The 26,939-nt window shown below is 38.7% G+C and overlaps 2 protein-coding genes across 3 annotated transcripts in view; one reads left to right on the top strand and one right to left on the bottom strand.

Moving 5' to 3' along the window:
- Positions 1-26,939, top strand: part of LOC145469724 (mitogen-activated protein kinase kinase kinase 2-like) — a 147,933-nt gene that overhangs the window by 65,634 nt on the left and 55,360 nt on the right. The window lies entirely within an intron of this gene.
- LOC145469704 (U4/U6.U5 tri-snRNP-associated protein 1-like) lies at positions 1,135-26,560 on the bottom strand. 2 transcript variants are annotated; one of them, XM_081453483.1, is made up of 32 exons: positions 26,171-26,560; positions 25,798-25,870; positions 25,300-25,361; positions 24,590-24,663; positions 23,893-23,948; positions 17,156-17,267; positions 16,527-16,616; positions 15,794-15,853; positions 14,949-14,985; positions 14,785-14,843; positions 14,105-14,185; positions 13,200-13,272; positions 12,563-12,609; positions 12,305-12,331; positions 11,670-11,729; positions 11,194-11,250; positions 10,795-10,853; positions 9,944-10,041; positions 9,477-9,558; positions 9,197-9,242; positions 8,748-8,808; positions 8,131-8,193; positions 7,790-7,836; positions 7,161-7,259; positions 5,560-5,641; positions 5,330-5,420; positions 4,956-4,991; positions 4,503-4,544; positions 4,194-4,290; positions 2,860-2,949; positions 2,109-2,233; positions 1,135-1,498 (listed from the first exon to the last, which is right to left on the bottom strand). In XM_081453483.1, exons 1-32 carry the CDS (start codon positions 26,448-26,450, stop codon positions 1,474-1,476), a joined length of 2,391 nt encoding a protein of 796 aa, XP_081309609.1. In that variant the 5' UTR covers positions 26,451-26,560; the 3' UTR covers positions 1,135-1,473. The 2 variants fall into 2 exon arrangements, with proteins under 2 accessions (XP_081309609.1, XP_081309610.1); XM_081453484.1 differs by having other exon boundaries at positions 1,138-1,498; positions 25,798-25,861.

The raw sequence follows: 26,939 nt of genomic DNA, 5'->3' as shown, positions 1-26,939 counted from the left end.
ACTGCACGATTAGATTACAGTATAAAACATCTCGTATCACCTGCCTTGCTGGCCAATCACTGAACGCTTAAAAATATCTCAGTTGATATGGACACGTATAAAAGACAAACCCCTCATATTTCCAAAGTACACATTAATAAAGCGAGCGTGGGATGAGGAAGACGAAGAGATCAGTATGGTTTTGACGTCATTAAATCTTTCGTCCCAACAGTACAGCTAACGAACAAACAACTCATCTTTGCAAGCATGCCTGAATTTTGCTTAGCTTAGCGCGAAAATGTCTGCGGGCATAAAACGGAAAACTTTTCCGTTTTATGCCCGCAGACATTTTCGCGCTAAGCAAAATTCAGGCATGCTTGAACTCGTTAATTTTGTTGTCTTTGCAAAGGCGGTAATAATTTTTGCAGACACAAATATCCCTCATTTTTGGCGTTCTTCGAGAGGTTAGGAGTCAAAACGTTTTTCCACTGAAAAAAAAACTCGTTAATTTTGTTGTTGCAAAGGCGGTAAAAACATTTTGCAGACAAATTCATGTACAACTCATTTTTGGCGTTTCGTGGGAGGTTGCGAGTCAAATTAAAACGTTTTTCACTGAAAGACGATTAGAAACGAGAAGAAGGGAAAATAAGAAAGTTAAAGGGTTGAACGAGAAAACGTGGCGAGGTGACAGAATCATCCGGACGCATGTATGCCCCAAAGGTTATTCCAGGTAGCCACTACTCTAATTAATTTTAATCCGGCTTTTTTTCTATAATATCAACGCTTCTTTGGTAACCTTGAGTGTAAATGAAGCGTTGTTGTTGTACGTTGTTGCAACAAGGTTTTCAATAAATTGAACTTGCAACGTCTACAAAAGTGGTGTTCTTTGCAATGTTCGCGGTCTGAGTCCGACAAGCTGGTTCGAAAATAGTTGTGTTCCCCTTAACCGACACGAAAGTCATCAATCACTTACAGCGCCACGTGCCTTATCATGTGTGGTTTTTTTTTTTTTTGTATTTCAATAATTGTTATCTAGTGTAAAGTTACAAGGAAGAAAATTTGCTTTGCTGCGACGCACCTTATCGGAAATTCGGGACTACTGTAAACGTTATGGTCTTAGTTGAAAGGACGACAACGAAAAATAACAAAAACATCTTTAAAGTTATTATTTAATTCAGTCACGACTACTACATTTTAAACAAATATTAAAATGATGAGGATGATTCGCTGACCAAGACTTCGCCTAATTACAAACATGAAGTAAGCGGAGATCGATCTTTCCTTCTTTCCTATCTGAGTCATAAAAAGCTTCAAAGGTTCAAGACACGCGCGGTGCAAACACAACACGCGCGCAGTGCCAACACGCCAGACGCGGATTACGTAATATCCTCGATCTTGAGGGTATATCTTGTCTTTGAAGTACTCTTTATAAGGAGTTCACCTGACTTCCGGTATCATTTCGGAAACGCGGAACGAGCGTTGAAGCAGGAATTCTTACTTTCGCTTGGAAATTGTGGTGCTGAAAAGAAGGAAATAGAAATTCAATAAGTACAGAGATGATTCCTTTTTCCGAGTGTCTATAGCTTTTCGTTCCGTAAATAACAGCTTGCATCTCTAGTAACTACAAAACAATTTCATCAAGATTGCACAGTACAAAACATCAACATTAAGTTTCTTATTTAAAGGACTTATACGTCATAGTTTGGGCGTCCTGAAAAGCTTAGCATAAATTTTTGTAGTTCGTAGTTTGTAATCCGTGTTAATCTTCTCAATCCTTAACCATCCTTGTTCGTTTATGGCTTATTATTATCTCTTTGGTGTTCTTCTACCTTAGTAAACTATTATTTTCAGGTTTCCTTTAAAAGGTAATTTTGTACAAGATGTACTTGGAAAAGTACCTGGAAATGCTCTGTTCGTACTCAGAATTCGCCAACGACACATAAAATGTAAATTGGTTTGTAAGGCAAAATACGTTGAGGAGTTGGTGGAGTGTCGCCGATTTTGAGACCGCCCCATTATTGAAGGCACCCCGTCAATAACTTCGGAAAACAACAGGCTAGCGAGATCATGCGTGACGTCAAAAGTGTTAAATCAGATTGGGCGAGGAAACCAAAGCAACTGACACCCACCCAGTGGAGAATGTTTGTCCTCCTCCGCTAAGAATAACGAATGGCGACTGGGCAGTTTTCTGTTTCTCAATAAGAAGTGCAGCGGTGTTGAGTGGTGTGTCACCGGAGTTCATCTTTTGAAGCGCCTGTAGAGAAAGAAACTAGAGTCAGTCAAAAGTGCGTAGAGAGTGAGGCCCCGTCCGCACTAAACCGGAGAAATTTGAAACCGGTGTTTTCACTTTGAAAAGGCATCAAATGTTTTCCGTCCACACTACGCCGGAGAAATTTGAAAACGGTGTTTTCACTCTGAAAACGAATCAAACGTTTGTTCGAGGAAAACTTGATCAGGGAAATCAAATGATTATCGTGACTCCATTGGTTTTGAAAAGCTTCGTTTCCGTCCGCACGAAAACGCAAAGCCGGCATTTTTAAATTCCTCCAGTTTGAAGAGCGTTTTCGAAAAGCTCCGTTTTCGTGACGGATTAGTGTGGACGGTAGGTTTAAAGGTAGAAATAAAGCTGTGTTTTCAAATTTCTCTGATATAACGTGGACGGGGCCTGGGAAGTGTGCTCCGGTATTACTCATAACCGAAAAAGAATGCCCTTGCAACAAAAACCACTCTTAATTTATGCCAAACCTTAGGAACCAGGCCATGCCCCATTCCTCATCGTTGTTAATCGACAGCAAGGAATGATGAGATGGCAGTTGCATTTCTTGGTAAAACTAGAAGGTTCTGCGCTGATACAGTGACCTATCATACTTAATAACTTACCATCTCTTCCTGGTGTTTCTTGTTTCGTTTTTCTGACTTCATCTTGCCGGACGCTTTACCGTGAAACTTGTGTGACATGTAACGAAACGCCTGTGACAAGAAAAAGAAAATTCCGCTCTAGCAAAAGGTTCCAACAAAAGAGGATAGAAGATCTGTGAATCTATAAGCAATAGTCTCCTTTTGGCGCGAAAATATTCTCAGATATTTGTCCTTGGATGTCATTTGTTCCGAGAAGCGAACAGTTTTCCTTGAGCTTCGCTACCGGAAAGCTGTTCGCTTCGAGGAACAGATGATGCCCAAGGACAAATATCGCGCCAAATGGAGGCTACTATGTTTATTACCCTTCAAATATTTTTCGCAACACGCGTAGTTTGGAAAACTGGGAAATATCACTCAGATATTCCCCAGTTTAGCTGGGGCATATTCAGTCACATGATGCGTTTAGACCAATCGCATGCGAGCGAAAATATTTGATGGATTACTAGCTGTAATATGTACACCTGTGTCCCAGAGGCCTTTCCAGGTCAACTCCGTAGGGTAGCTCGTCAAGTCGGCCTTCGGCCTGTATCCTAATCCACGTTTGCGAATAACCCCCTCTAGTGACCATTGTTCATTGCGCAATGACCCAATAAGACCAATAGAAGAATTCGAATAAAAAATTTATAATCCATCAAGTATTTTCGCTCTCGCGCGATTGGTTTAAACGCGTCACGTGACTGAATATGCCATAGCTTAACCTAGGGCCGATACAAACATCCTGCGTTTTGCGAAAATATTTGAAGGAAAATAGACAAAATAGCCTCCATTTGGCGCAAACATTTCCTCGGATATTTGTCATTGGACATTATCTGTTCCTCAAAACTCACAGTCTTACTCGTGCTACGCTCTCGGAAAACTGCTCGCTTCCCGGACAGGTGTCCGCGGACAAATTCGCAGCAAATGCAGGCTATTATTTATGTAACCAGTAACGAGCACGAGAAATCTCGTAACTAGCGCCAAGTGCGGGAAAATTTGAAACCAGTGGCAAGCGTGGGCACAGTGCAACTGAAAACGCGTAACTGGTGAAAAGCGCGGGAAAAGTGCTTAGCAAAGCATGTAACCATCGGCAAACGCGGGAAAAATTTGAAACCGGCGGCAAGCCCGGGAAAGTTAATTCCAGTTTTGCAAATGATTGGTTAACAAGTCAACAACTTGGCTCCTATTGGTCAAAGCATGCCACACGAATTTAGTACAGTACTACGCTGCGCAAACGCTCAAATAAAAAAAAACCCGTTCTTTTCGGAGATCATTAGAAACTGCGCTAAACAAAGAATGAAAATCAGTCCTTATCTCACCTCTTTAGGAGTGAGAGCGCGGCCATTATCATCAAAATATTCCAGCTTTATGTCCGGTTTGTACTCTTGCTTGCTCTTTGATGCTCCGCTGCCGTATCTGAAAAAATAACAAGGAATCGTTGTTCAAAATCTAATTTCTCCTTATAATATCAATACATGATCAAGCAGACAAGTGGTGAGAATAAAGAAATTCATCAACTAAGTGATACAGTCCTGATGAAACACGAAATTCTCAGACTTGACATTACAGAAATGTATGGTTACGGTTAAGGAGAGTCGAATGGTGATCAAGGAATAAACTTAACTTACCTGTCTCTATCACGGTCTCGATCACGATCTCTGTCAATATCCCTTAAAAAGAGGAAAGAAAAAAGAACTTGCTGTTGGTCTTCAACACAACAAAGATCTTCATAAAAATTAAACAATGTGTGTACGGGTTCTTCCCTTCTTTTGTTGGCGAATACACACAGTATAAGGCAGTATAAGGTGTCTCTAGCCTGAACAACTAGAAGCGTTGTTACAGTCCCTAATGGAATGCTAATCCACGACAAGCATCTCTCTCCCCCCCCCCTCCCCACACCACCAATTTGTCAGTATAGGTCACCCGAGAGTTTGGGGGGGGGGGGGGTACTGTGACGTAACAGACCGTCTCACCAGTAGGCTATCATTCCTACTATTAGCAAAGGCACATAAATTAACACACACGGTTATTTTTACAGATCATATCATTCCTTATTTGCATCACAATGACAAACGCTTTACCTGGATGGCCTTCCACCACGTTCCCGTTCTTCCTCTCTTTAACGAACAAGTGAAAAAAAAAAATTCATCAGCGTTCAATAAACGATTGCTATTATTACTCATAAAGTAAGAAATTTTTTGGTTGGAATTGCGCCCCTGAAACACTGTCTGAGCTGGCGGTAACTGAGTCACATATATACTGACAGCGACAAGCCGAGCCGATGTCGAAAGTCTCGGAAAGTTCGTGGTGTTTTCTCATTGGTTAATACCAGTCGGAAACTATTCGGGTGGTTAACAACAAATCGCCGAAAAAATGAAATTGCTCCCCCAAACTGGGCCATTTTTATAGCTAATCTCCAAATACATAAAATACATTAATAAGAAACTGGTCTTACCGCATCTTTTCTTCATCTACAACGCCAACAGAGGGAAGAAATGAAAGCGCTTTTCCTTCAATCTTTGCTTTAGAAGTTTGCTCCAGTAACCCTGAAAGGTAATCAATATACCGTCATGACGCAACGCCAAATTCTCACAACTAAGTTCAAAGAAATGTATGGTTAACAGTTTGGAGAATTAATAATTCAAGCTTAGCGCAGGAAGGATTAAAACATGACGAGTTTATTACCTTTCTTTGACGCAAGAAACAGAGCAGCACCAACTCCTTTTCCAACCAAAGGTTCGGCATCGAGAATGTTATTTTCCGTCTCCTTTAAAACATGTAAAATAAAATAAGGAACGAGGTAATAAACAAAATAAAAAATAGTTAACTGTTGTATTGTAGCCGCCAGCAACAAAGTGCCGATACCTATTAATCTACCTGGGTGGAGAGAGGCACTGTGAGAGTTAAGGTGGTATGGTACCCTCAAATGGACCAAAAAGTTTGTTTAAATATGATGCAGAAAGATCAATTGTGTGCTATTGCACTCAAGAAGAGAAATTAAATTTCTAGAGTTTTACTCAAAATGGTTGCTATGGAAACCAGCCACAGCCTTTTGAGGTAGTGTTTTACAGTATTGACGCCAACACTTCCTGCTCTTTTACAGAACAAGATTTGATTGTCAAATAAGCATATCGTGTAAGTTTCTGTTTTGATCTGTGCAATGAACCTAAGTTTTGACAGTTAACTCTCACTTTCAGTGCTTTTTACAGGCTTTATTTGGAAATAACCTTATTTTTACCACACCCAATGGACAAATCATCTCATGTCACGTGACAGACGTTAAAATGTTACAATTTTTTTGGTTTATAACATCACGACACTATTGGTCTTTGATGAGCCCAAGTTTCGGGAATTCTACTTAAAAATCTTGCAAAGTAGAAATGTTGGCGCGAAGTCAGTCGCTACAAAAGTAAACTTTTGAAAAAAATTCACTTTAAGTTTCTTACACGAAGTATTAAGCATTTAACGAGCCAAAAATAGCGGGGGTGGGGTGCAGATTGGATCTCGGGGGAGGGGGTGCAATGGTTGTTCTATTTTGTAAAAAGTTACCGCAGTTGTGGGGAATATTCCTTTTCATAAGGGAAGTGAATGAGCCTGTGATGGCAAAGCTTTTCACAACTAATCATACCAATCGAGTTGTTCATGTCTTTAAAGTTTTTTCTAAGTAGTTGCGTTCATATTTGTTAAAACTAAACTATATTTTTGGTCACGTTCGTATAGCAAACAGTCGTTGCTATGGCCGTTGCTACGTGAAAAAACTTATACCACTGTGTACTTTCCTTAAATTTCACACTCATCTCGAAGAAAATTCGACAAGATCGTTTCAGAGTCTTTTTGACAAGTCCTCAAGGGTTTTAAGTCCAAGAAATTGAATTTTTCATAAACATCGCCATATTTTAGGGTATCATATCCCCTTAAGTGTCTTGCCCAAGAACACAACACAATGACCTCAGCCAGGGCTCGAACCCAGACCGCTCAATCCAGAGTCAAACGTTCAGTCACTAGGTCACCGCGCCTCAAACCGTTAAGATATTTACTAGTCATCTTGTCATTTCGCTCATTCTGTTTAGAGAGGAGTTTTCTCAATTTTGTTTTACAAAACTCACGCATTGGTAAACTTTAGAACTTGAAGCAAAAAAAATGACAAAAAAATACAAAATCTCTGTATGCATATACATGGCGTGAATTTTAGAAATAACTCAGAGCTCGAAGAAAAAAAGAATTAGAACCAAAGACAACTCAATTGTTGTTGTCAGGCATTAACAGCCACGTATTCAAATACAGACCTCTTCTCGCTCTTTTTTCATCTTCTCTTCTTGTGTTTTGACCCATTCCCAACCTCCCTGCGGTTCAGCTTCTTCATCTCTCTCGACATCCATACGCCACTGCAAAGTAAAAGACCAGTAACAAATAAGAACAAGTATGGAAGAGATGCTATAAACTCCCAGTCTTGGTTAAATCGTTGTCTTGATTGGAGGAAAACACATCACGTGATATTTGCAGTGCACTGCGACCTGCACGTGATCAAGACGTGCACTGAAAGAAAACCGCGGGAAACATTGCGCATTTCGTGTTAAACGTGAGAACACGTTCACATTTTACACAAGAAACACGAAAAGCGGCTGTTTAATTTGAGCTTTGACCAGTAAAAACGCTTCTTTAAATCTCAAATTAAAGCGAAAGGTTATGAAAAGAAGAAATACGACTTAGTATTGAGTACTTTTCAGACCAGAAAGTGAGTAAACCAACGCAACTCGCAATTTGCCGAAGTTCTCGCTGACGTTGTGACTCGTGTACACACCTCGTTACAAAGCAAGGGAAGTGCCGCCCATTTCATCAAATTGTTGCTGTAATATAAGAAAGAACAACGGAAAAAGAGGAACCGTTCACAAATGGATAACTGCACTTGTTATACCTCGTTATCGTCATCTTCTTCTTCCTCCACCTGTTCACCAGGTACATCTACGAAAAAAACAAACTTAAAATGTTCACCGTTCGTAATCCTCCTCAATCTTTCTCAATCCTAACCATCCTTGTTTGTAATTGTTATACAGTTATCTCTTTGCTGTTTTTTTCTTGACTTGGTTTAGTATTATTTCAAGGTTTGAGTCAATTTTGAAGGTAACTTTGTCTCTCGTTAAGCAACAACTCATCAGTTCCTTTAGACAATGAAAATCTTCGTAAACTATAAACTTTCACGGCAAACACACACACACACACACAAAATATGCAAATAAAAATAAAAACTAAACTCACTTAATGTTGGTAGCTCCCCAAGCGTGCGACAAAACTCAGAAGTCGAGTTTAAGATGATGGAATCTGAAATAGAGAAACATCATCTATCGAGAAGAACATTTTTGTTTTTCTGTCAGTGATACTGGCATACTTGGAAAAAGAAATTCGAGTTCTCCAACTAAGGGTCGAACTCTCTGTTTCATTTATCATCATTGCAAATCTATTATCTCTGAAGTGGTCAACAGACACTTTAGAATAGTCAACGGAAAGACAACAGTTAACTGTTAATACGATTTTGGGAAGCAATCCTCGTATTGAAACCAGACAATAGTCATATCCCAAGTTTGGTTTAAACACGTGAAACATTTGCTGTGTAATGAAGTGAAGACTTCACGCACAGCGTTTGTTACTGGCTTCACTGCTAATATGCAGGTCGTGTTAGCTGATATTAATATCTAAACCGACAAACGGTCGCTTAAAAAGAGAAGAAAACCTTTGACCGCTGTTACTCAGAATAACTAGTGCCAGGATGCGCCGACTATCACTTCTGAGTAAGACGGACACCTCGACAAGAAAAACAGTTGGTGCTAGTATGGACAGTGTTTGTCTTGGACAGAGCCGGCTGAATCTGGACTCACCTTTCTTTTCAGTCTCATCTTCCTTTTCTTTCTTTATCACAGTGGCTAGAACCTCCGCAACCTGGAAATTACACCACAATCAGTCGGATTGTACATTTAATCTGATTCAATAGAGCCTTTCCCAAAAAAGGACCACAAAGAAGCTACATCACGACGCGAACTGAAGCTTAGCGAAACATATTGAAGTTCGTCGTTCAAAATCCTTCTTAATCCTTGCCAATCTTAAACCGGCCTTGTTCCTGTGGCATCATGTCACTTCTATTATGTTTTTCCACCTTATTAAAACTATCATTCTGAGCTCTCATTCGATTCAAAGGTGATTTTGTACTTGGCAAAAGAAAAAGACATTAACAGAGCTCCTTTAAAGAAATATCTGTGTGGCTTTGTAGCGTCAAAGCATGTTCATCGATTATTTCCGAGAAAGCATGTCTTTTCTGAATGATACATACCTTTTCTGCACCGGTTGTTGATTTCTTCTGCTTCAGTCGACGAGACCTGAGGTGGGGTGGGAAAAAATTTGTTATATTCAACATCGCCACTCTATTATATGTGACAGCGATTCGTAAGATCACACAAACCAGTTTTCAGTACTTTGTACAACTGGGCCTTAAACATGGCAAAAGAAATAGTACAAACAGTAAGAAAGAAACTCAAATGCATTTAGCTTAAGTTAGTTTTTGTTCAGGGATTCAAAAAAAAAAAAAAAAGAAAAAAAAAATTAGCATTTACCGCTGTAATGCTAGCTGCAGTTCGAGTTGTGCCTCATCTTCTTCAACTATCGAGCTGTTATCTGTATCAGCCATTAAGACTTCTGAAAAAGAGCAGGAAGAAGTGTTAGCAAATGACCGTCAAATGTCCCTTGAAGCTGCGAGAGACCAGCTTATCTTTACTAACACAGGTAACATTTTGCAACATCACCCTGGCAAAATGCAGACTTAAAAATTACACGAAAGTTTTTGCGAAATCCCCGATTTATTTTCAAATGCCCAGTGTTTGCCGAACCTTAACGAACCAAAACCAAAGATTTTCCGAAGATAATCAACGTTCGCGAACGTTTCTTAACATTTCCGAAGATAGCGAAGCCTTGAACCGAAAATTTTCGAGGAGAACGAGGAATGTCGCCCTGTTTACGCCAAAAATTGCGGGAAAGATAGATTAAAAGAGAATTTTAAAGGACAATTGAATTGATAGCACACCTTCGTCGTCGGGTTCCAGTGGATCGAGCTCCATCATGTGGTCATCTTCTTCTCTGTCTTGTCTCTTTGGCGCATTCTTCAGGATCGACTTGACACTCCTGTTAGAAGAGAACGATAGTATACGGTCAAACCAGCATTAGAACAGTTTTCTTATAACTAACTTAAAACCAAACCAAAAACAAATCAAACAGTTAATCACCATAGCAACTAAGAGTGCAATAAGCCAATCAAAACTCAAAAAACAAAAAACAATGTAACAAGTGGTAAACGCGGAAAAACAGTTAATTCGGGGAAAGCGCGGGAAACGCGTAACTGGCAACCCCGGGGGGCTCCCATACAAAAAGGACAGGGGTGTTCGTCGGAAATTTTGAAAAGAACCCGGAAAAGGTACCAAGATCCTGTTTTGCGGGCGTGGCTTGAAATTTTTTTTCTCCTCTAAGAGGTACCAGTTCTTACATAACACATTACCTTCTGTCATTTTTTTTCGGCTCAATACCCTAAAAGGTACCAAAACAGCTCCTGCTGTTTTGACCCCTAAAAGCACCCCCGTCCTTTTTACATGGGAGACGCCCCGGATTGGCAACTCGACACAGCACCGTGCATATATGTGAAGTCTGTACACAGTGAAAAAGCGCGGGAAAAAAATGTGACCGGTGAAAAAGGGCGGGAAAAGAATGTAACCGGTGAAAAAGGGCGGGAAAAGAATGTAACCGGTGAAAAAGGGCGGGAAAAGAATGCAACCGGTGAAAAGCGCGGGAAAAGAATCTAACCAGTGAAAAAGCGCGGGAAAACGTTTAACCTGCGATAAGCGGGCAGAAAGAGCTTTCTTTGGTGAATGCAAAGTAACCTACCTTGACCCTCTATCACTGTTTAGATCTGTTTGTCCTGGTAACACGTCAAGATCGCCAGCCTACAAAGAATCACCATGATTAGGCTATGGAAACATATACAGTGCAAGTGTGTGAGAGGTTGGTTTCTATCAATAACCTGTAACATTGAAAGAAACTATGACTAAGCTAGTTGAACATCTCAAGTTTAACCCATTAACGCCTTGAAAAACTGCCACGATTTGATTAATTTTTTGACTTCTTCATTTACATGTAAACAGCTATACTGGGATCTTGATTTGAGAATAGAGGAGATTAAGAAGGGAGTTGAAAATATGAGGCTTATTTTTCCACGATGCTCCAGTCAGCTCCACCCGTATAAAAACTGAACATCAACACATAAAGTAATTCACTAACATTTACCTTTAGAGTTTCTCGCTTCTTAATTTTTCTCCTCTTCTTTGGTTTCTTAAATTTTACCTGTCCAAGTGGAGATGAAGACAACAGTGTTAGGTAAAATATAACTAATAAATAAAAGCTATGCAACGTGTTTGTTCAACTTTGAGTGGTATACCGTGGAATATTGCCCGGGTCACTCGAGTTTTCTCGATACACAAACGAGCATTTAGGCGAGTGTGTATACCAAGAAAATACAAGTGACAAGTGGGATGTTTCATGGTATACCACGAGAGAGCGTTGTATAACTATTTCATATCATGCCATAGAAAATACAGTGGCCAACGTAGTGAATGTGCCATACGCGCGGCGCATGATGGGAAGGTTGGATGTAATACCGAAGAATATACAATGGCTCTCCTGTATTCTGATTGGCTGTATTTTCTATGGCATGGTACAAAACTTGTTATTTATTTGGAATGTCATCATAAAGCAATTGTTACCATTTCTTCCTGAGTATAGTACTCGACAGCCAACTGAGGTTTTGCCATTTCCAGTGATACCTGAAAAATGAGATTAACTTTATCTTAGTATCTATAGTATAATGGGATCAAGAAGTTTAATGATTCAATTTAGTGCTCGAGGCGTTAATTCACTTTTGGTCACGTTTCAATCAAACCACTGAGTTCCTTTAGGTTTGTTGGTGTAGTTTATGAAATTCCCCAGACGAACCCTTTCAAATGAAACATCATATCTTGGGTTCAAAGCCACCATTTTAGAAAAATGGTGGTTATGAACCCAAAAATATAAGAATATTAATATTAACCCCTTACTAACCCAGCGTGAGGACAGTACTTTGGAACATTGGCCAGAGGTCGTGGCAGGACTGACCGTGCGCAGCGAGGTCCGTAGAAAAACGACTGAAGGCCAATATTGTCAAGTACAGATCAAGCATGCCAGGATATGAATCAAAAATTATTCCATGGCACTAGAAAACCAAAAAATATATACGGCTTATGACTGTTTCCATGGAAATGGTTGGTATGGCCAAATCCCAGCCAAGAGAGAACCAATCAGAATGCTCTGATTAGCCTCCAGACAACCTTGCCATATAATAATGAGTATTGTTTTCTCATACCATCTGGGCTTTTAGCTTGGCTTGTATCTGTTTAGGAAAAAACAGCAAAAAATAATTTATTCAACAAACAGATCTACCAGTTATATTATTTTACTATTTTTTGTAAGAGCATTGAGATTTTTGATGTCATGCGCTAGAAAAAGATTATTATTTTTATTATTATTATTATTATCATTATTATTATTATTTTGAATTAATCTTGACATCAAAATTAAACTTAATATGCAGTCCAAAGGAAACTAATTCTTGCAAATGTACCTTTTTCACTTCATCTTCTTTGGTTGTGTCATATTTTCCACCAGAACCTGATAGCAAATCAGATGAAAAAATTAATTGGACATTAATTTTGATTTCATGAAAAGAGCTAGTTTCTAAAGTGGGGTTAGGGTCATGTTGTCATCAACCCAAGAGAGAGGCAACTTTTTACAGTGTAAAATTCAAGCATCAAACTTTTAGTTACAAGAATTGGATTATTATTTACAAACATGTGTCATAATCATAGTCATAGTCATAGTCATTGTTCTTGGACAATTCTGTCCAAGGGGGAAAGGTGCGTGAGGTTTATCCTATGCAAAGCACAACCCCTGAGACAAGGCTAGACCACAACACCGGGAACTACATGCCATACTCGTTTTGATAAGTGTGTGGGTTCTTTAACGTCCCCTGCTAGCCATGTAACACTGAAGATGCTGGAGAAGGGGCCTACGGTTTATAGTCCTTATCCAAGAAGACTTGAACATCTAACCATTTGCAGATGTAATTACATGTACAAAGGTAGCACATTCTCCTCAGTTATTTTAAGACTTTGAGTGTTGGTCCGGTCTGGGGATCGAACCCTCGACCTCCCACACAGCAGACTGGCACTCTACCAACTGATCAAATTATATTTCCTTACCAAGAACAAAAGATTTTTTTTGCTCTCCATCAATTTCTTCATCGTACTTTTGCAAAAGTCCTCTTGGTTTGACCTTGAATAATGTACAATATGAAGTCATGAGCTTGCACAAGTTACCATATACCTGTAGCTAGCAAAAACCACGTCTAGTTCTAGCCTACATGTAGCTACAGCAAATAGTCGAACTGAATGTTTTGAGCATCATAAACACTGTTTTGTGCCTCTGTGATCACAGACAAACATGACTGATGATCAAATGGGATTGTTCATCCTCCAGAAGTACCATAAATTTCCTATCCCCCATCTCAAGCATCCCTTCTTCCAATGCAAGCCCCCCCTCACCCAAGCTCCACTCTCCCCCCCCCCCCCAATTACAAATGCAAAGCACCCACCAATAATGACCGTCCTACTCCTATAACCCTATGAGTGTATTTAGACTCGAAAGCAAGAAGCAAGAAAAAGATAACTAGACTTTCCATTACCTCTTCACATGTACATAGCTTGTTTTTAACAGTATTTCATGTCGTTATCAGTATGCTCAAAAACTGTGAGGTGAATTTGAATACTGCATAGATAACCTGTAGTGCATTCCATGTCACATTTACAAAGTTCTATTATGCAGCATTCCTACATGACCCAAAAACTCTCATATGGATTATCACAAATTTTTGAAATGCAAAATGCCGTCTGATAATAAGCTCCTTTCCTCCTTTGAAAATGACAGTAAGCCCATTGAAGGAGCCTCTTGGTCAAATTTTACACCCCGGACTACTTAATATCAGAATTTTACAGCAAACATAGACCATTATATACGAACCATCATATATAACCATTTTATATAGACCATTGTACAGTTTGCTTGCGAAGAGTAGAATGTAAGTGACGAACACAGTATTAATACTTGCCATGCCATATTCATCCGTTTCAGCTTCCTCATAAGGCCGGTAATCTGGTTTTCGCTTTCTTAGCTCAATGTTTTTGTTTCCCTGATGAAAAAGAGAAAAGATTTAAGGTCAAGACCAGTTCAAGGGACTCAAGAAGCTAGATTAGTCAATCAGTGCTAACCATGTAACAGTAAAGAGCAGCTTCGTTTTATTAGTAGAAGTAGCTTGGAGTTTCAACTCCAATGAAATAAAGTTTTAGTTTACAAATTACTATAAATTACATGTATCCTAGAACACTCAGTCACATGGTTGACCATTTGAAATCATAAGCCTTACTCAACATGAATTACTTAAAATTTCACTAATTTGCTTGCATAAAGTATACCAAGAGATATGTGTACATAATATAAAAAATATTCGTAATGTGAAAATGTTAGACCCATGAAAATGTCAAAGGCAGAAAAGTTTTCAGGAGTTTGTTCATCTGAGGGTTTATCCCCCAGTATTTTTCAGATTAAAGTACGAATTCAGTAAGTATTCATTAACACTACCATTCTAAAAAATAAATGGCAATTGTTATGGAGGGGTGGAACTTCAACATAACAAGAACTGTTTTCAACTCTACTGTGGCCTGATGGCAAGAATGAATCTGGAATTAAACTATTCAATGAAATATTTACAACATTTGAAACATATCTTACCTTTTCTTTATCCACAATATTTACATTTATTAAAGTTTGTTCATCCTCATCTAGGACAGCTAAAACAGACAAATATATCAAGGGAAATTCAATGTAAGTGGCATGGAAGCTGAGAAAGTGGTCATTACAAATATTTCCAAATTGTAAAAATTAAACCAACTTACAGGCATCTTTTAAAGTCATGATCACTGAAGTGCCCTCCTGAAAAACACAAAGAAATGTAAAGTTAATTTTATTATTTTTAATATCTGATGTAAAATACTGTAATTATAGGTTCACTAAGCATTCAGTGGTACCATGAGGGAAAAGTGTCTTAGAAAGGAAATCAAACAGAGCTTGAACCTGGACCACTTAAGATGATTTCCACAGAACATTTGAGCAATAATGCCAAAAATAAAGGTACCAAAAAAACCTCATTGCATGGTAATATTAATTGAATAAAGGTAAGAAGATGTTATCCAGACTTAAGCTCTCAAGCTGACCCCACAAGTGAACATTGAACTTGAAGTTATCCATATTTCAATAAAGGCAGACGTTGCGCGTTAGTTGAAAACACAATAACACATGCATTAAGCTACCTTACAAGGTTTGACATTAAATTTCTCGAGAATGCTTGGGGATTTAATTGCGGGGTCACCTAGAGAAATGAATTACAGCGAGATGCTTTAAATAGTATTCAAAAAGTTACTGTGCTATGAGTAGATTATTAGTAAATAATTTTTGAACTTATTGCTCAAACTTTGAGTGGAATCTGTCTTAATCTGGAGCTCTATCCAGTTGGTAATTAACTTTATAACTGTACGTATACACTTAAATTTTTGTTCTCTGTATCTACAGCTGTACTTTAACATGATGGTAACCAGCTCAAAAGCCAATGGCTACTCTGGTTACCATGCACATATTTTTTTCTTCTCCATAGTCATATAATTATGCAATATAATACTGATGTAAATTTTCAAATTCTGTAGTACACAATAAAAGATTGATTGATTGAACAGCTCTAACATACCGTAAAATGTTCCAATGAATGTTCAACTTTTATGCCCCTGAGGTCCTGACTTGAGTGGGCCTATGAAGAGAGTTACATCAGTTGAGACATATAGTTATTAGACATCAGCTGTTCAAAGAAAACAAGAAAATATCACCATCCTGTACTGAACACATGTTTGTCTGAGAGTCACTCTAAAGGGCAAAACTCTTGATTATTGTCAGTGGTGCAGACTTCTTAACAAAGAGATATATTTCATTTGGAAAAGTAAAAACTCATCCATGAATGTTGAAACACAACAACGTTTTGATAATCTTTACTTTAACATGACAAATTACTCAAGAACACTGGAGACAGCTTGAATAATTATTTTGAATAAAAATCACCAAGTGAATGCTTATTAATGTTGTCTACAAACTAAGATGGGACAGTGTAGTATGTAACAATGGAAATATTTTTCTTTTTACATGTAGCTATACTAAATAACTGACTGATGAACATACAGTGAACAGAAAGATATCAATTGTAAGCAATGGATATTAGGCTTAGATTAAAATTGGAAAAAAACAAACTTCTTAAGATAGTGAGAGAACAGGAAAATTTTTGAAGTGACTAAAAGGTACAGGTGTACATGTACACTCAAATCTAAGAGAAATGCCTTTTGGTTGAGATGGTGGAAAGTTCAAATTAAATGACTTTTAGAGAGTAGGGTAATATAGAAAATGCACGGTGTTATTTTCATCAAATTCCTTACTGGTTGCCGTGGTCTTGAGAGAGAGCCAAATTCTTCTTCCACTAAATTACTAATTCCAAACTCCTCATCCATTTCTGCTAATAGCTGGGCCTGTACATGTAGATGATTAATGTGCATGTTTGTATCAACCTCAATATTAACTAGTAATTAGTCAGTATACCTTGAGTAAATTTGGCTATAACATAGAAAAAACTGAACCAACCATAGCTAGGTATTATATCAGTCATAAAAAAAATAAATGTTTTTGATATCTGGATGATTCCAACTAGCTGTCCAGAGTGTTACAGGGTGGCAATCTGCATATGCCTTGGTCTCTTTAGAAGTTGCGGTATGACCCTGGCTTTTCTGGCTAGCCTGCAATGTTTGGCCACAGTGTTCCTGTTGGCCTGTTAGGTTTTTGCACCCTTGATAATATTTATGTCAGTTTGTAATCCACATTAATATCATAAACCATATAAAACACAGCAACTAAAAGTGTGAGCCACGAAAGTAAATATACAGCCAAACATGTAATCGCAATTTTATATTGAATCTTCTGGTGCACCATGGAATAATCAGTATATTATTTGAATCTACCATTTCTACTGGCCAGCATACACATGTGTATGTGGGTGGTTTAGCAAACTTACTCGTTTCTCGGCCAGAGCCTTTTCTCTTTCTGTTTTTCTGCTCTTGTTAACCCATGACATGGCACTATCGTCATCACCATCACTATCTCCTGCACCGAGGCTTTTTACTTTGCTTTGAAAGAACAGATTTAAATTCAGTTTGCTGGACATCCATGTTATAATACTCTGACGTCAGTGTTGTAAGAGAGGGACAAGAAAATTTCTCTAAATTTCTCTCTCCAATCAGGTGTATATTACAGTACCGCTCAAAAGTAAGTTACCACCGTCTCGCGAGATGCGTCTCGTTTCTCGCAAGACTCGTCTCGAGAGAAACGAGACTTGTCTCGAGAGAAACGAGACAAGTCTCGAGAGAAACGAGACAAGTCTCGTTTCTCGCGAGTGCACTGGAAGTACCAATGCTACGCATTCGTCGGTATTCAAAACCTGTTTTGTTAATAAGACGTCTGTATCGTATCGTATCGATTAGCGCTGTAGACACGATTTTCATTCTCATAAGCAATGCGTGTACCATGTGTGTATTATAAATTCTCAAGCGTCCAGTATTGTTTCATATACATCGACCAAACCTTTTTTTATTCCAGCCAGACTGGCTTAACATTTAGTTTTTGTAAATACATGCGCAATAAAAGTTGAAGGTATGTGAATCGTCAGCAAGTTAGTCACTCTGTTTACAAATATGTTTTACACTTGTATTAATTCTCTTGTTTGTATAGATCTTAAAAAAAAAGTTTGTTCGCAACCCTAAACATGATTCATACAGTTGATAATCAAAATGTAGTGTTCATGAAACATGTGGAGTTTTGTCACCCGATCTACGTGTTGGAAGTTAAAGCCGCGATTGCGATCATTAAGTCAACACAGCAGCGCCGCGTTCGCTTGCACTTGGTAACACCGGTCATAGTCAATCGAACGTTAGGAAATCGAAATCAGTTCGATTGAGTTCGGCAATCTAGAATCTTTTAAGATGACACAAATGGTTGAGGTCCGAATTTTCAAATAAACAAGTCTTTGAAGGGTTAAAGCGTTGTGCCGAAAAAAAAGTCTCACCTTGAATTAACATAAGTTCACACTTTACGCGTGGGTATGTGTGGCAAAAAAACAATACAGTCTTCATTAGAAGAAGTTTTGTGTAACTACACGCGCAATAAATTAAATACATTTAAACTCAATAAAAAAGGTTTCGAGGACAGCGCGTAGAGCTGTGAATGGTTTTCTAAGTTTGATCAACGGACTTTGTTTGACTTTGGTGCTATGTAAGTGCTAAAAAAAGTGCTACAAGTGAATGCTAAACAACGCGCGTAATCAAACAAAGATATTTCGATTAACTGCGAACTGACTTTTGGTTGGGGCGAAGTGACCGTAATTGGAACGTTCAGGTTTTTCGGGCGTGTACAACATTCTTTATATAAATTTTGCCTTAAATTATTGCCTATACAGTAAGGACTGGTTTCACAGTTTTGGGGCGAAGAGATATCGATTTTTACCACAGGACCATTAGGAGGCTGACAGAATTATTTTTTAGTGGGCCAAATGCAATAGATAGTAAGGTAATTGGAATGATGAAGTTACAAGCAATTCATGTCCAACTACTAATTGACATCACAGAATAAGTTTTTACCTGTATGTAATGCCAGGTCAACAATACTTTATTTCTTCACTTCAGGAAAAGGATGTGAATATGACGAAGAGAGGGGCTGGGAAGAAGGATACTGGGAAAAAGAAAAATGGAGGAAAGAAGGTAACTTGAAATTTCAGTGGTTTTTAGAGTCAACATTTTCTAGGGAGATAGCATAGCATAGCCCGAAGAGTTTTGAAGTTAACAATGTAACTATTCACGAATAACAGATTTAGAGTAGCTTCCTAGTCATTTTTGTTTTCTTATATTTCTATTTTATTGGGTTTGATAGGATGAATGTCAGGTACTTCTGACGGTAGCACCTGCAGAGCCAGAGAAAGAAAAGTCCGAAACCGTGCTACCCGCATTGTGTGACACTAACAACAATGTGAGTGGGGAGAAGGATGCCGGCAACAAGGTAACTTGACAAAGTAAACATTGATAATTAAGCAAGTTGAGATGTCAATGCTTGGATGGTTTGGTATCGCTCCACTAAGATCCACAATGAAATGTGTATATATTGTATCTTCTATTGAGATTGCAAACGTTTTGCGGCAGCGCTTACATGTGGTATAACCTGAAGTTTTCAAAGTCAACAACCTTGTTAACAAAATTTGAAATGTTCACTTTTAGAGAAGCTTCCCGGTCCTTTTTTTCTTATAGTTCTATTTTACTGATTTTGATAGGATGAATGTCAGGTACTTCTGACTGAAGAACCGGCTAATGTAGAACAGTCGGAAACGCTTACAAAAACATTGATAATTAAGCGAGTTGATACAGTAAACACCCGCATATAAGAACACACAATTTCAGAGGTCAGACTGATTGTGTTCTTATTTATCGGATGCTTAGTGAAAAATCAGCCTCAGGATGTTCTTAAATTTTTTTAAATTCAGTGCTGTACAGCATAAAAAATGTTGCTAGAAATTTTAATCATGTTTTTGGACAATTACATAAATTGATGGAACAATAATTAAAAACCTAATGTTCAAATAGGTCTACTGTAATCAGTAATGTAACAAAACAGTAACAAGAAGGGTGTATGTATAGTTCTGTGGCAGATCCATATGCTGCCCCACCATTGAAATGCCTAAAGTAGAGGTCCACTGTACATCTGCAAATCTGACACCCTTCCCATTTTATAAGAACATTATTTTTTTTTCCAGGCTGATATTGTTCTTATAAAAGTGGTGCTTTATTTGCCAAATTTCAGCCTGATGTTCTTAATCCATGTGTTCTTATATGCGGGTGTTTACTGTATGTCAAATGATGTCATTTGACATCAGATAATTAAGCGAGTTGAGATGTCAGATGTTAAATCCAACAATCTTGAATGGTTACTTATCTTGTTCACTTATTTTTTTCTAACCTTTTCAATAAGAACATTGAAACTGTGATAAATAGCCAGACAGGTCTCTTATTCCCTGTACCTATTATTTTCTTTTTCATTTGTCTTTTATAAGATGAACCTCAAGAGTCTGCACCTCCCGCCTCACCAGAAATGCTTGCATCTTCAATGCCAAAGCCGCCTACAAAGCCAAGACGATTATATCAGGACCAGTTGAGCTTCCTTGATGACCTTCTCGAAAAGAGAGAAGACGTTTCTATACATGAAAAACTAGATATAATTATTGAAAACCAGAAAGCATTTTTTAACATTATGGCTGATGTAATGAGGGGAGGGTTTGTAGGTACACATGTACGTAATGACGTTAATCGGGGTTTAGGCCTATGCCAAATATGGAGGGAGAGTCAAACGTTTCGGAAGGGAGAGACAGGGCATCAAGTGCTTCAGTGGGGAGGGACGGGGAGTCAAACATTTCAGCAGGGAGGGATAGGGCAACAAGTGTTTCAGAAGAGAGGGACAGGGCATCGAGTGTTTCAGTAGGGAGGGACAGGGGGTCAAACGTTTCAGCAGGGAGGGATAGGGCAACAAGTGCTGCATCGAGTGTTTCAGTAGGGAGGGACAGGGGGTCAAATGTTTCAATAGGGAAGGATGGGGCATCAAGTGTTTCAGAAGAGAAGGACAGGGCATCAAGTGTTTCAGTAGGGAGGGACGGGGGGTCAAATGTTTCAGTAGGGAGGGATAGGGCATCAAGTGTCCCAGAGGAGAGGGATTGGAGAACTTCAAATTTTGTTACTGAGGACATATTGGGAGGTAGAAGTGACATTTCAATTGTTATGGGAGAATCATGCAGTTTGGGGGAGGGATACAAGGAAAATGATATTGTTTCACAGGGAAGTTTGCAGGATATTTCAAATGTTATGGGAAGGTTCAGTCAGGGATCCACGGAAAATATTGTTTCACGGGGAAGTGGAGGAAATCGAATTTTAGGGGACATTTCAAATGTTATGGAACGGGCAAGCGCTTTGGAAGAGGGTGATAAGGAAATTGGTAATGTTTCACGGGAACAGTCGTTGGGGGAGGAGGATAAAATATTTATGGGGGAGGCTTTACTTTTGAAGCGTTCAAGTTGTAGTGTGGGAAATTTCGCCGCTAAGTTTTTAAGCATTATCTTTAAGCCGGAGGAGTTAATTAACTGTAACTGTACTGGGACTCGGGGAAAGGGGCAGCTGAATGCTGTGAAAATAGATATTGTAAAAAAGTATGTTCTAAAACTGTATCCATGTACCCCAGCACAACAGGACTTAGTGTGGAGGAAATGTATTATTGCTATCGACAAATTTTTGCGAAGGAAAAAGCGTGATGGCCGGGAACGACGAGATTAAATAAGCTCTATTTTTAATGTTACAGTAATTAATTCATATGTTTGAGTGTGCTAAAATCCGCTTTCTCAGATTGAACCCTAACGGCCAGTTTGTGCGAAACAGGCCAGTTTGTGCGAAAATGAATTCATCAGTCTTAAAATCGGAGATTCTCACGTGTTCAAGTTCATATATGAAAGATTGAGAGACAACAACATAGTTTCGCGGATTTAAGCACGCTCGAGTACAGTATTGCCGTTCGAAGAGAAAAGTTTCCGTTGTCATGAATGTAATTTAGAAAAGATCACAACTCTTAAGGCTGGTTTCCATATGATCGCAGATGATCGTGGATCGCGGATCGCAGATCGCAAAAAGTTCTGCGATCGTCAGTGATCATAGGGAAACACACTTCTGCGATCGTCTGCGATCCTGCAATCGTGATCGCAGACGATCGCAGACGATCGCAGAAGATAGAACCATGTTCTATCTTCTGCGATCTGCGATCGAAACGTATCCCATAATATTTTGAATTCCGACCCATGATTCAACGCTTCTTTGCAACAAAGCAACCGCTTATTTGTTGTAAACATGGCTGGCGTTGAACAAGGTAACGTCAGTAACGAGAAATTTATGGAGGAAGTTGCGCGATATCAGTGGGTTTACCACTGTAACAGTAAAGATTTCAAAGACAAAAACGAAAAGGCTAACTGCTGGGAAAAAATTGGGGAGAAATTTAATTTATTGGTGGCTGAGGCGGAGGTCAAATTCCACAACATAAGAACTGCGTATGGTCGTTATCTGAAGCGATTGAAAACGCTACCTTCTGGATCGGGGCGAGATGCAGTGCCAAGGGAATTTCAAAATAGGTTGACTAAAAGAAGAAATAAATTTGTTTGCAGCAAAATTTCCTCCTCGACGTCCGCCATATTGTTTGCTGCGATTTAACGTCAGCACAACACCCGTGTAATTTTGACAGTTCCGCTGTCCAAAATGTATTCAACAGTCGGCTCTGCGATCGCTTGCGATCGCCTGCGATTATATGGAAACAACTCCCTTTGCGATCGTCTGCGATCTGCGATTTGCGATCCGCGATCGTCTGCGACCGTCTACGATCATATGGAAACCAGCCTTTAGACTAGCTGGCCAATGTTAATAATAGTTATGTACAAATGTGGTAATAAAAGTGCGTTTCAGTGTTCAGAAGTTGGATCATGTATCTTATGGCAGGCCTAGACCGCTGTATCGACCGATATATAAAATGTTTATTCACATACCGCTTGAGATCTTCGTTGTCGAGCAACAAAAATTCTATCTGTTAAAGAGAGTGTATTGTGCCATTGGAAAAAAAACGATTTATATCAAATAGAACCAGCGATGTTTTTGCCGCGACGCTTTGCAAAACAAACTTCATTTGCGTATTAAATCGACTGCTGCTAGACAGAACTTTCCCTTGCAAAAACATTGAGTTAATGTAAACGTCGCATCACATAAACATTATTAGAAACTCCTGTCTTCAAAGATATAGTATTTTGCCGTTTGAATAAACGATTTATGCCAAATAGAACTGGAAATATATTTTTAGTGTTTGCCTTGACGTTTCGGAGAACAATAAAAGTTCATTATGTTGTCGACTTGTCGACGCGTGCTGCTAGACAAAACTCGCGCTGGCAGAAAAATTTAAAACTACATGTAATGTAAACGGCGCATCTCAGAAACCTTGATAAAAACTCCTGTCTTCAAAGATATCTTATTTCAGCGTTTGAATGAACGATTTATGCCAAATAGAACCGGAGGTATCATTTTTTCAAGAATTTCCGTGATGCTTTCATGACTCCCATTCACAATTGACTAGCTGGCGCATGCCGAAAGCCGGAACGTTTTTCTCCTACGCAAAATTAAATGTTTGTTTGAGCGAGCAAATGTAGGTAACTGAATCATTCAGAGTGAGCAAGATTTGCAAAATCAACTCTTTGCCCCCTTGATCGCACGAATTGAAACGCATGTAACTCTACTTGTAGTTATGTTCGATGTTCGATATGAATCGAGCAAACGATCGATGCATATTTTATGTTGGACGGTCCCATCGATTTGACAATGAACTGCAGAGTGGCAATCGTTACCTGTAACTGGTTTCTTACGCATAATATATGCCATACTAAACGCTTCAGTGATTCTCGAGAGAAACGAGACGCGGCTCGCGAGAAACGAGAAACGTCTCGAGAGAAACGAGACTCGTCTCGCGAGAAATGAGACGAGAGGTGGTAACTTACTTTTGAGCGGTACTGTATATTTCATAGGATACATCTGTCTGTACCCTTAATAAAGACCTTGGGTTGGTGTCACGGCATGCATGTCTTTAATGAAAAGTGCTGATTCTTCCAAGCTCTGTTTTTAAACTCAAGGAATTTAAACTTACCCCAGTTTTTTGTTTATTCTTCTTTTTTCCCTCATTTCTTCTAGTTTCCTCTTGAACTGAAAGCAAATTCTCAAAATAACCAAAAACACAAGACACCATATCTTTGAAACACCATGTATAATAAATGCTATTGCTTGACCAACACCTCATTGTCCAGTTTAAGTTTAATAAACTTGCTATACTGAAAGATTGAAAACTTGCCCCATTGATGTGTATATTATTGATTTTCTTTAACAAGTGACTGCTAAGGATAGTGATGTGACATTTTGACAACTTAACCTAAAGGCATAAGGGGACTTAAGATTTGAGTATGAGTATACACTGTAAGATCGAGTATAAGTATGACTTCAAGTATTTACACTATTATGTCATATACCCATTTCATCCGATGAGCGGCATGCCTTCTCTTCTTAAAACCAAAAAGAAAACATGAAGAGTGGGGCCCCGGAAAATGTCACTAGTTTGAAACTCAAAAATCATACTTGTACTGAATCTCGTACTTGAAGTTCAATCTGAAGGTCCCTATTGTCAAGTGAAAAGTGTGTTTGTCAGTCAATGGTGATGCAATTCTGGTCCCTTAAAATTGATAGCTAATTAAATGAACTCATCTTTTCCATTTTACCTCATCCTGATCTCATCTAATATTCAACTTATTTAAGGTCAAGTTGTGTAGGGTTAATAAGTACTACAATTATACCTTTTCAGTTTCTTTCTCGTCTGACATGTTGATTGGAGGGGCATGGACATCTTCTTTGAGAGAAGTTGAGTTTGCTGTTGAAAAGTGGAACCAGGTATAAACACAAGGTACTCTCAAATGGTCCTTTATGTTATACTGTACAAGGTGGTTCTAACTTTTAAGTCTGCAGATGAAACCCTAGTGTGTGACCATTCAAATAAAAGCTATTGAGCAGTGCCTTCATCTGGTACTGTTTATTATGGTGTTCAAGGTGGTTGTGTGACCATTCAAATGAAAGTTATTGAGCATATAGCTTTAGGTTGAATGGTTGATCATGTTATACAACGATACCAGTATGAGACCATTTTGTGCTGGCATACAAAAAAGCATTTGTTATTGATCATTTGTTTTTGTGAGATGAAATTAATACCATCCTACAGTTGAAAACATTCATTCATTAAAATAATACTGTTGTTCTGCAAACAGAACAATGTGGTTTGTGACAACACAACAAAATCATTCTGGGGTATACTTGTCTATTGGCATTCAAAAATATTACAATTCAAGTTACGGTACACAAAATGGTTTCTCATATTTTAGAGTGTAAACCCCCTTGGTAATTATGAAAAACAGCTCCCAAAAAACCCTGTTTGCTATCTGTTGGTCATCTGTCAGTCAACTGTCGGTCATCTGTCAACCGTCTGCCAGCCAACTGTTAGCCAATTTCTCACCTTTATCCTCTGTTGAATCAGGAACTTCAAGAGGTTTAAGTCCAAGTTTGATCCTCAATTTACTGAAATTTAAGTAACCATACAATACACCATAAATAGCAAAATAGCAAAATGAATTCGCATGAGTTTCCTACATGTACAGGACCTTTTAGTAGGCAAGTATATGTAGGTGAGTGATTAACGGTGTAGATTGGAGAGAGATTTTGCATAAAATTGACATAGGTGATAATCAGAAATTTTGAAATGAAGCGCTACAAGGTAACAGAATCTCATTTTGTGGGTGCAACTTGAGTTTAGTGGGGAGGGGAGCATATGGCTGCTGATAAAATTATCGCTGTATCTTTTAGGGATATAAAATATTGACTGAACAATTAGTCTCAAGGCAAAAGTGTGAGAGTTAACCAAAGAAAAACCCTGACTTTAAGCATCAAGCAAATTGTTAATGGTGTCACACTTTGTCAGATTGCACTGCACTTCCAAAAATTACATGTAGCTTACTTGGTCTCCTCGATACTCAGTGACATTTCTCCACCCTCTTGTTTGGGCTGTGGCAGATCATGGCCTACAATTTCTACATATAAATAATTAAATATATGAAAAAAGCTAACAACTCTCTAATGTGCAGTTTGCAGCTTCTCTTTTCCTGAACCAGCCATGCTCATCAGCGAAGTATGGTTCTTGTTACATCAACTCGTTCTTCCAACTAATGAAGCATTAGGTTGGGCTGATTTCTTTACATTTTCATCGTGAAGTAATGTTAAATTTTTATAAGTGGAACGATCTGACAATATTGTGGAACGATCTGACCGTAATCCCAACATACGTACGGAGGACTTTGTAATAAACTTAATTACAAGCTATTTCAACTTACTACTTTCGTGATCATCACGAGCCGATTCTTCCACAGCGTATTCGTAGAGGTCATCGTAATCTTCTCTTTTAGCCTTTTTCTTGTCAACTCTAGCGACGTCTTCTTCTGATCCATGGCCCCGCTTCTCTCTGCTTCGTTCTTCTCTTCGCCTAGAGCTCTTCTCCTTCTCTGAATCCCTGTCACGCTCCCTGTCTTTATCTCGATGTTTACGTTCTTTTTCTCGCCTCCTCTCCCTGTCTCTATCCTTATCCTTTTCCTTGTGCTTTTTCGAAGAGCCCATTATGGTTCAGGCATACGAAACTGTAGCAAAGAAGATAGCTTTGCTTTGTAAACGATTTTGGGACGTTCTCTCCTACTTGGCAGCCATGATGGGACTTAGCGACCAGGCGCTTTTGTAATATGCAGCCTGCCCTTCATTGAGGTTTTTCAGCTTTCGGAAAACGGAGAATACTAAAAAACATCTGGTGAGGGTCGAGGGGAGACTACATGTAATAGCATAAAGTGTACACCCCTATACACTCCTATACTGCATTGTAGAGGACTATACAGTACGCTACATCCTTATACAGCACTATACATTCTTCTACTGCACTACACACAACTACACAGGACTATAGGTAAGGTAAGGTAAAATCTTTATTTAGACAAGATATTTCCTTCAGGACTATGCAATATTTAATTTAAATAAATCTAACTACCTAACTAATTTAATATTGTAAATAACTACTAGAATAAGAGAAATGATAAAAACCTGCTTTACAATGAAGCC

The sequence above is a fragment of the Orbicella franksi genome, chromosome 15 (assembly GCF_964199315.1).
Source record: "Orbicella franksi chromosome 15, jaOrbFran1.1, whole genome shotgun sequence".
Taxonomy (NCBI): Eukaryota; Metazoa; Cnidaria; class Anthozoa; order Scleractinia; family Merulinidae; genus Orbicella; species Orbicella franksi.
The sequence above is the reverse complement of the archived record's forward strand: the minus strand, read 5'-3'. Positions and strand labels throughout refer to the sequence as shown.

Bases quoted from the DNA above. Each gene is read 5' to 3' on its own strand.
- LOC145469704 (XM_081453483.1), bottom strand. From the start codon at position 26,450: ATGGGCTCTTCGAAAAAGCACAAGGAAAAGGATAAGGATAGAGACAGG. The intron at 23,949-24,589 runs GTATAATTGTAG...ATTTGCTTTCAG, and splicing joins ACGAGAAAGAAACTGAAAAG to TTCAAGAGGAAACTAGAAGA. The intron at 17,268-23,892 runs GTAAGTTTAAAT...GTTCTTTCAAAG, and splicing joins AGAATAAACAAAAAACTGGG to CAAAGTAAAAAGCCTCGGTG.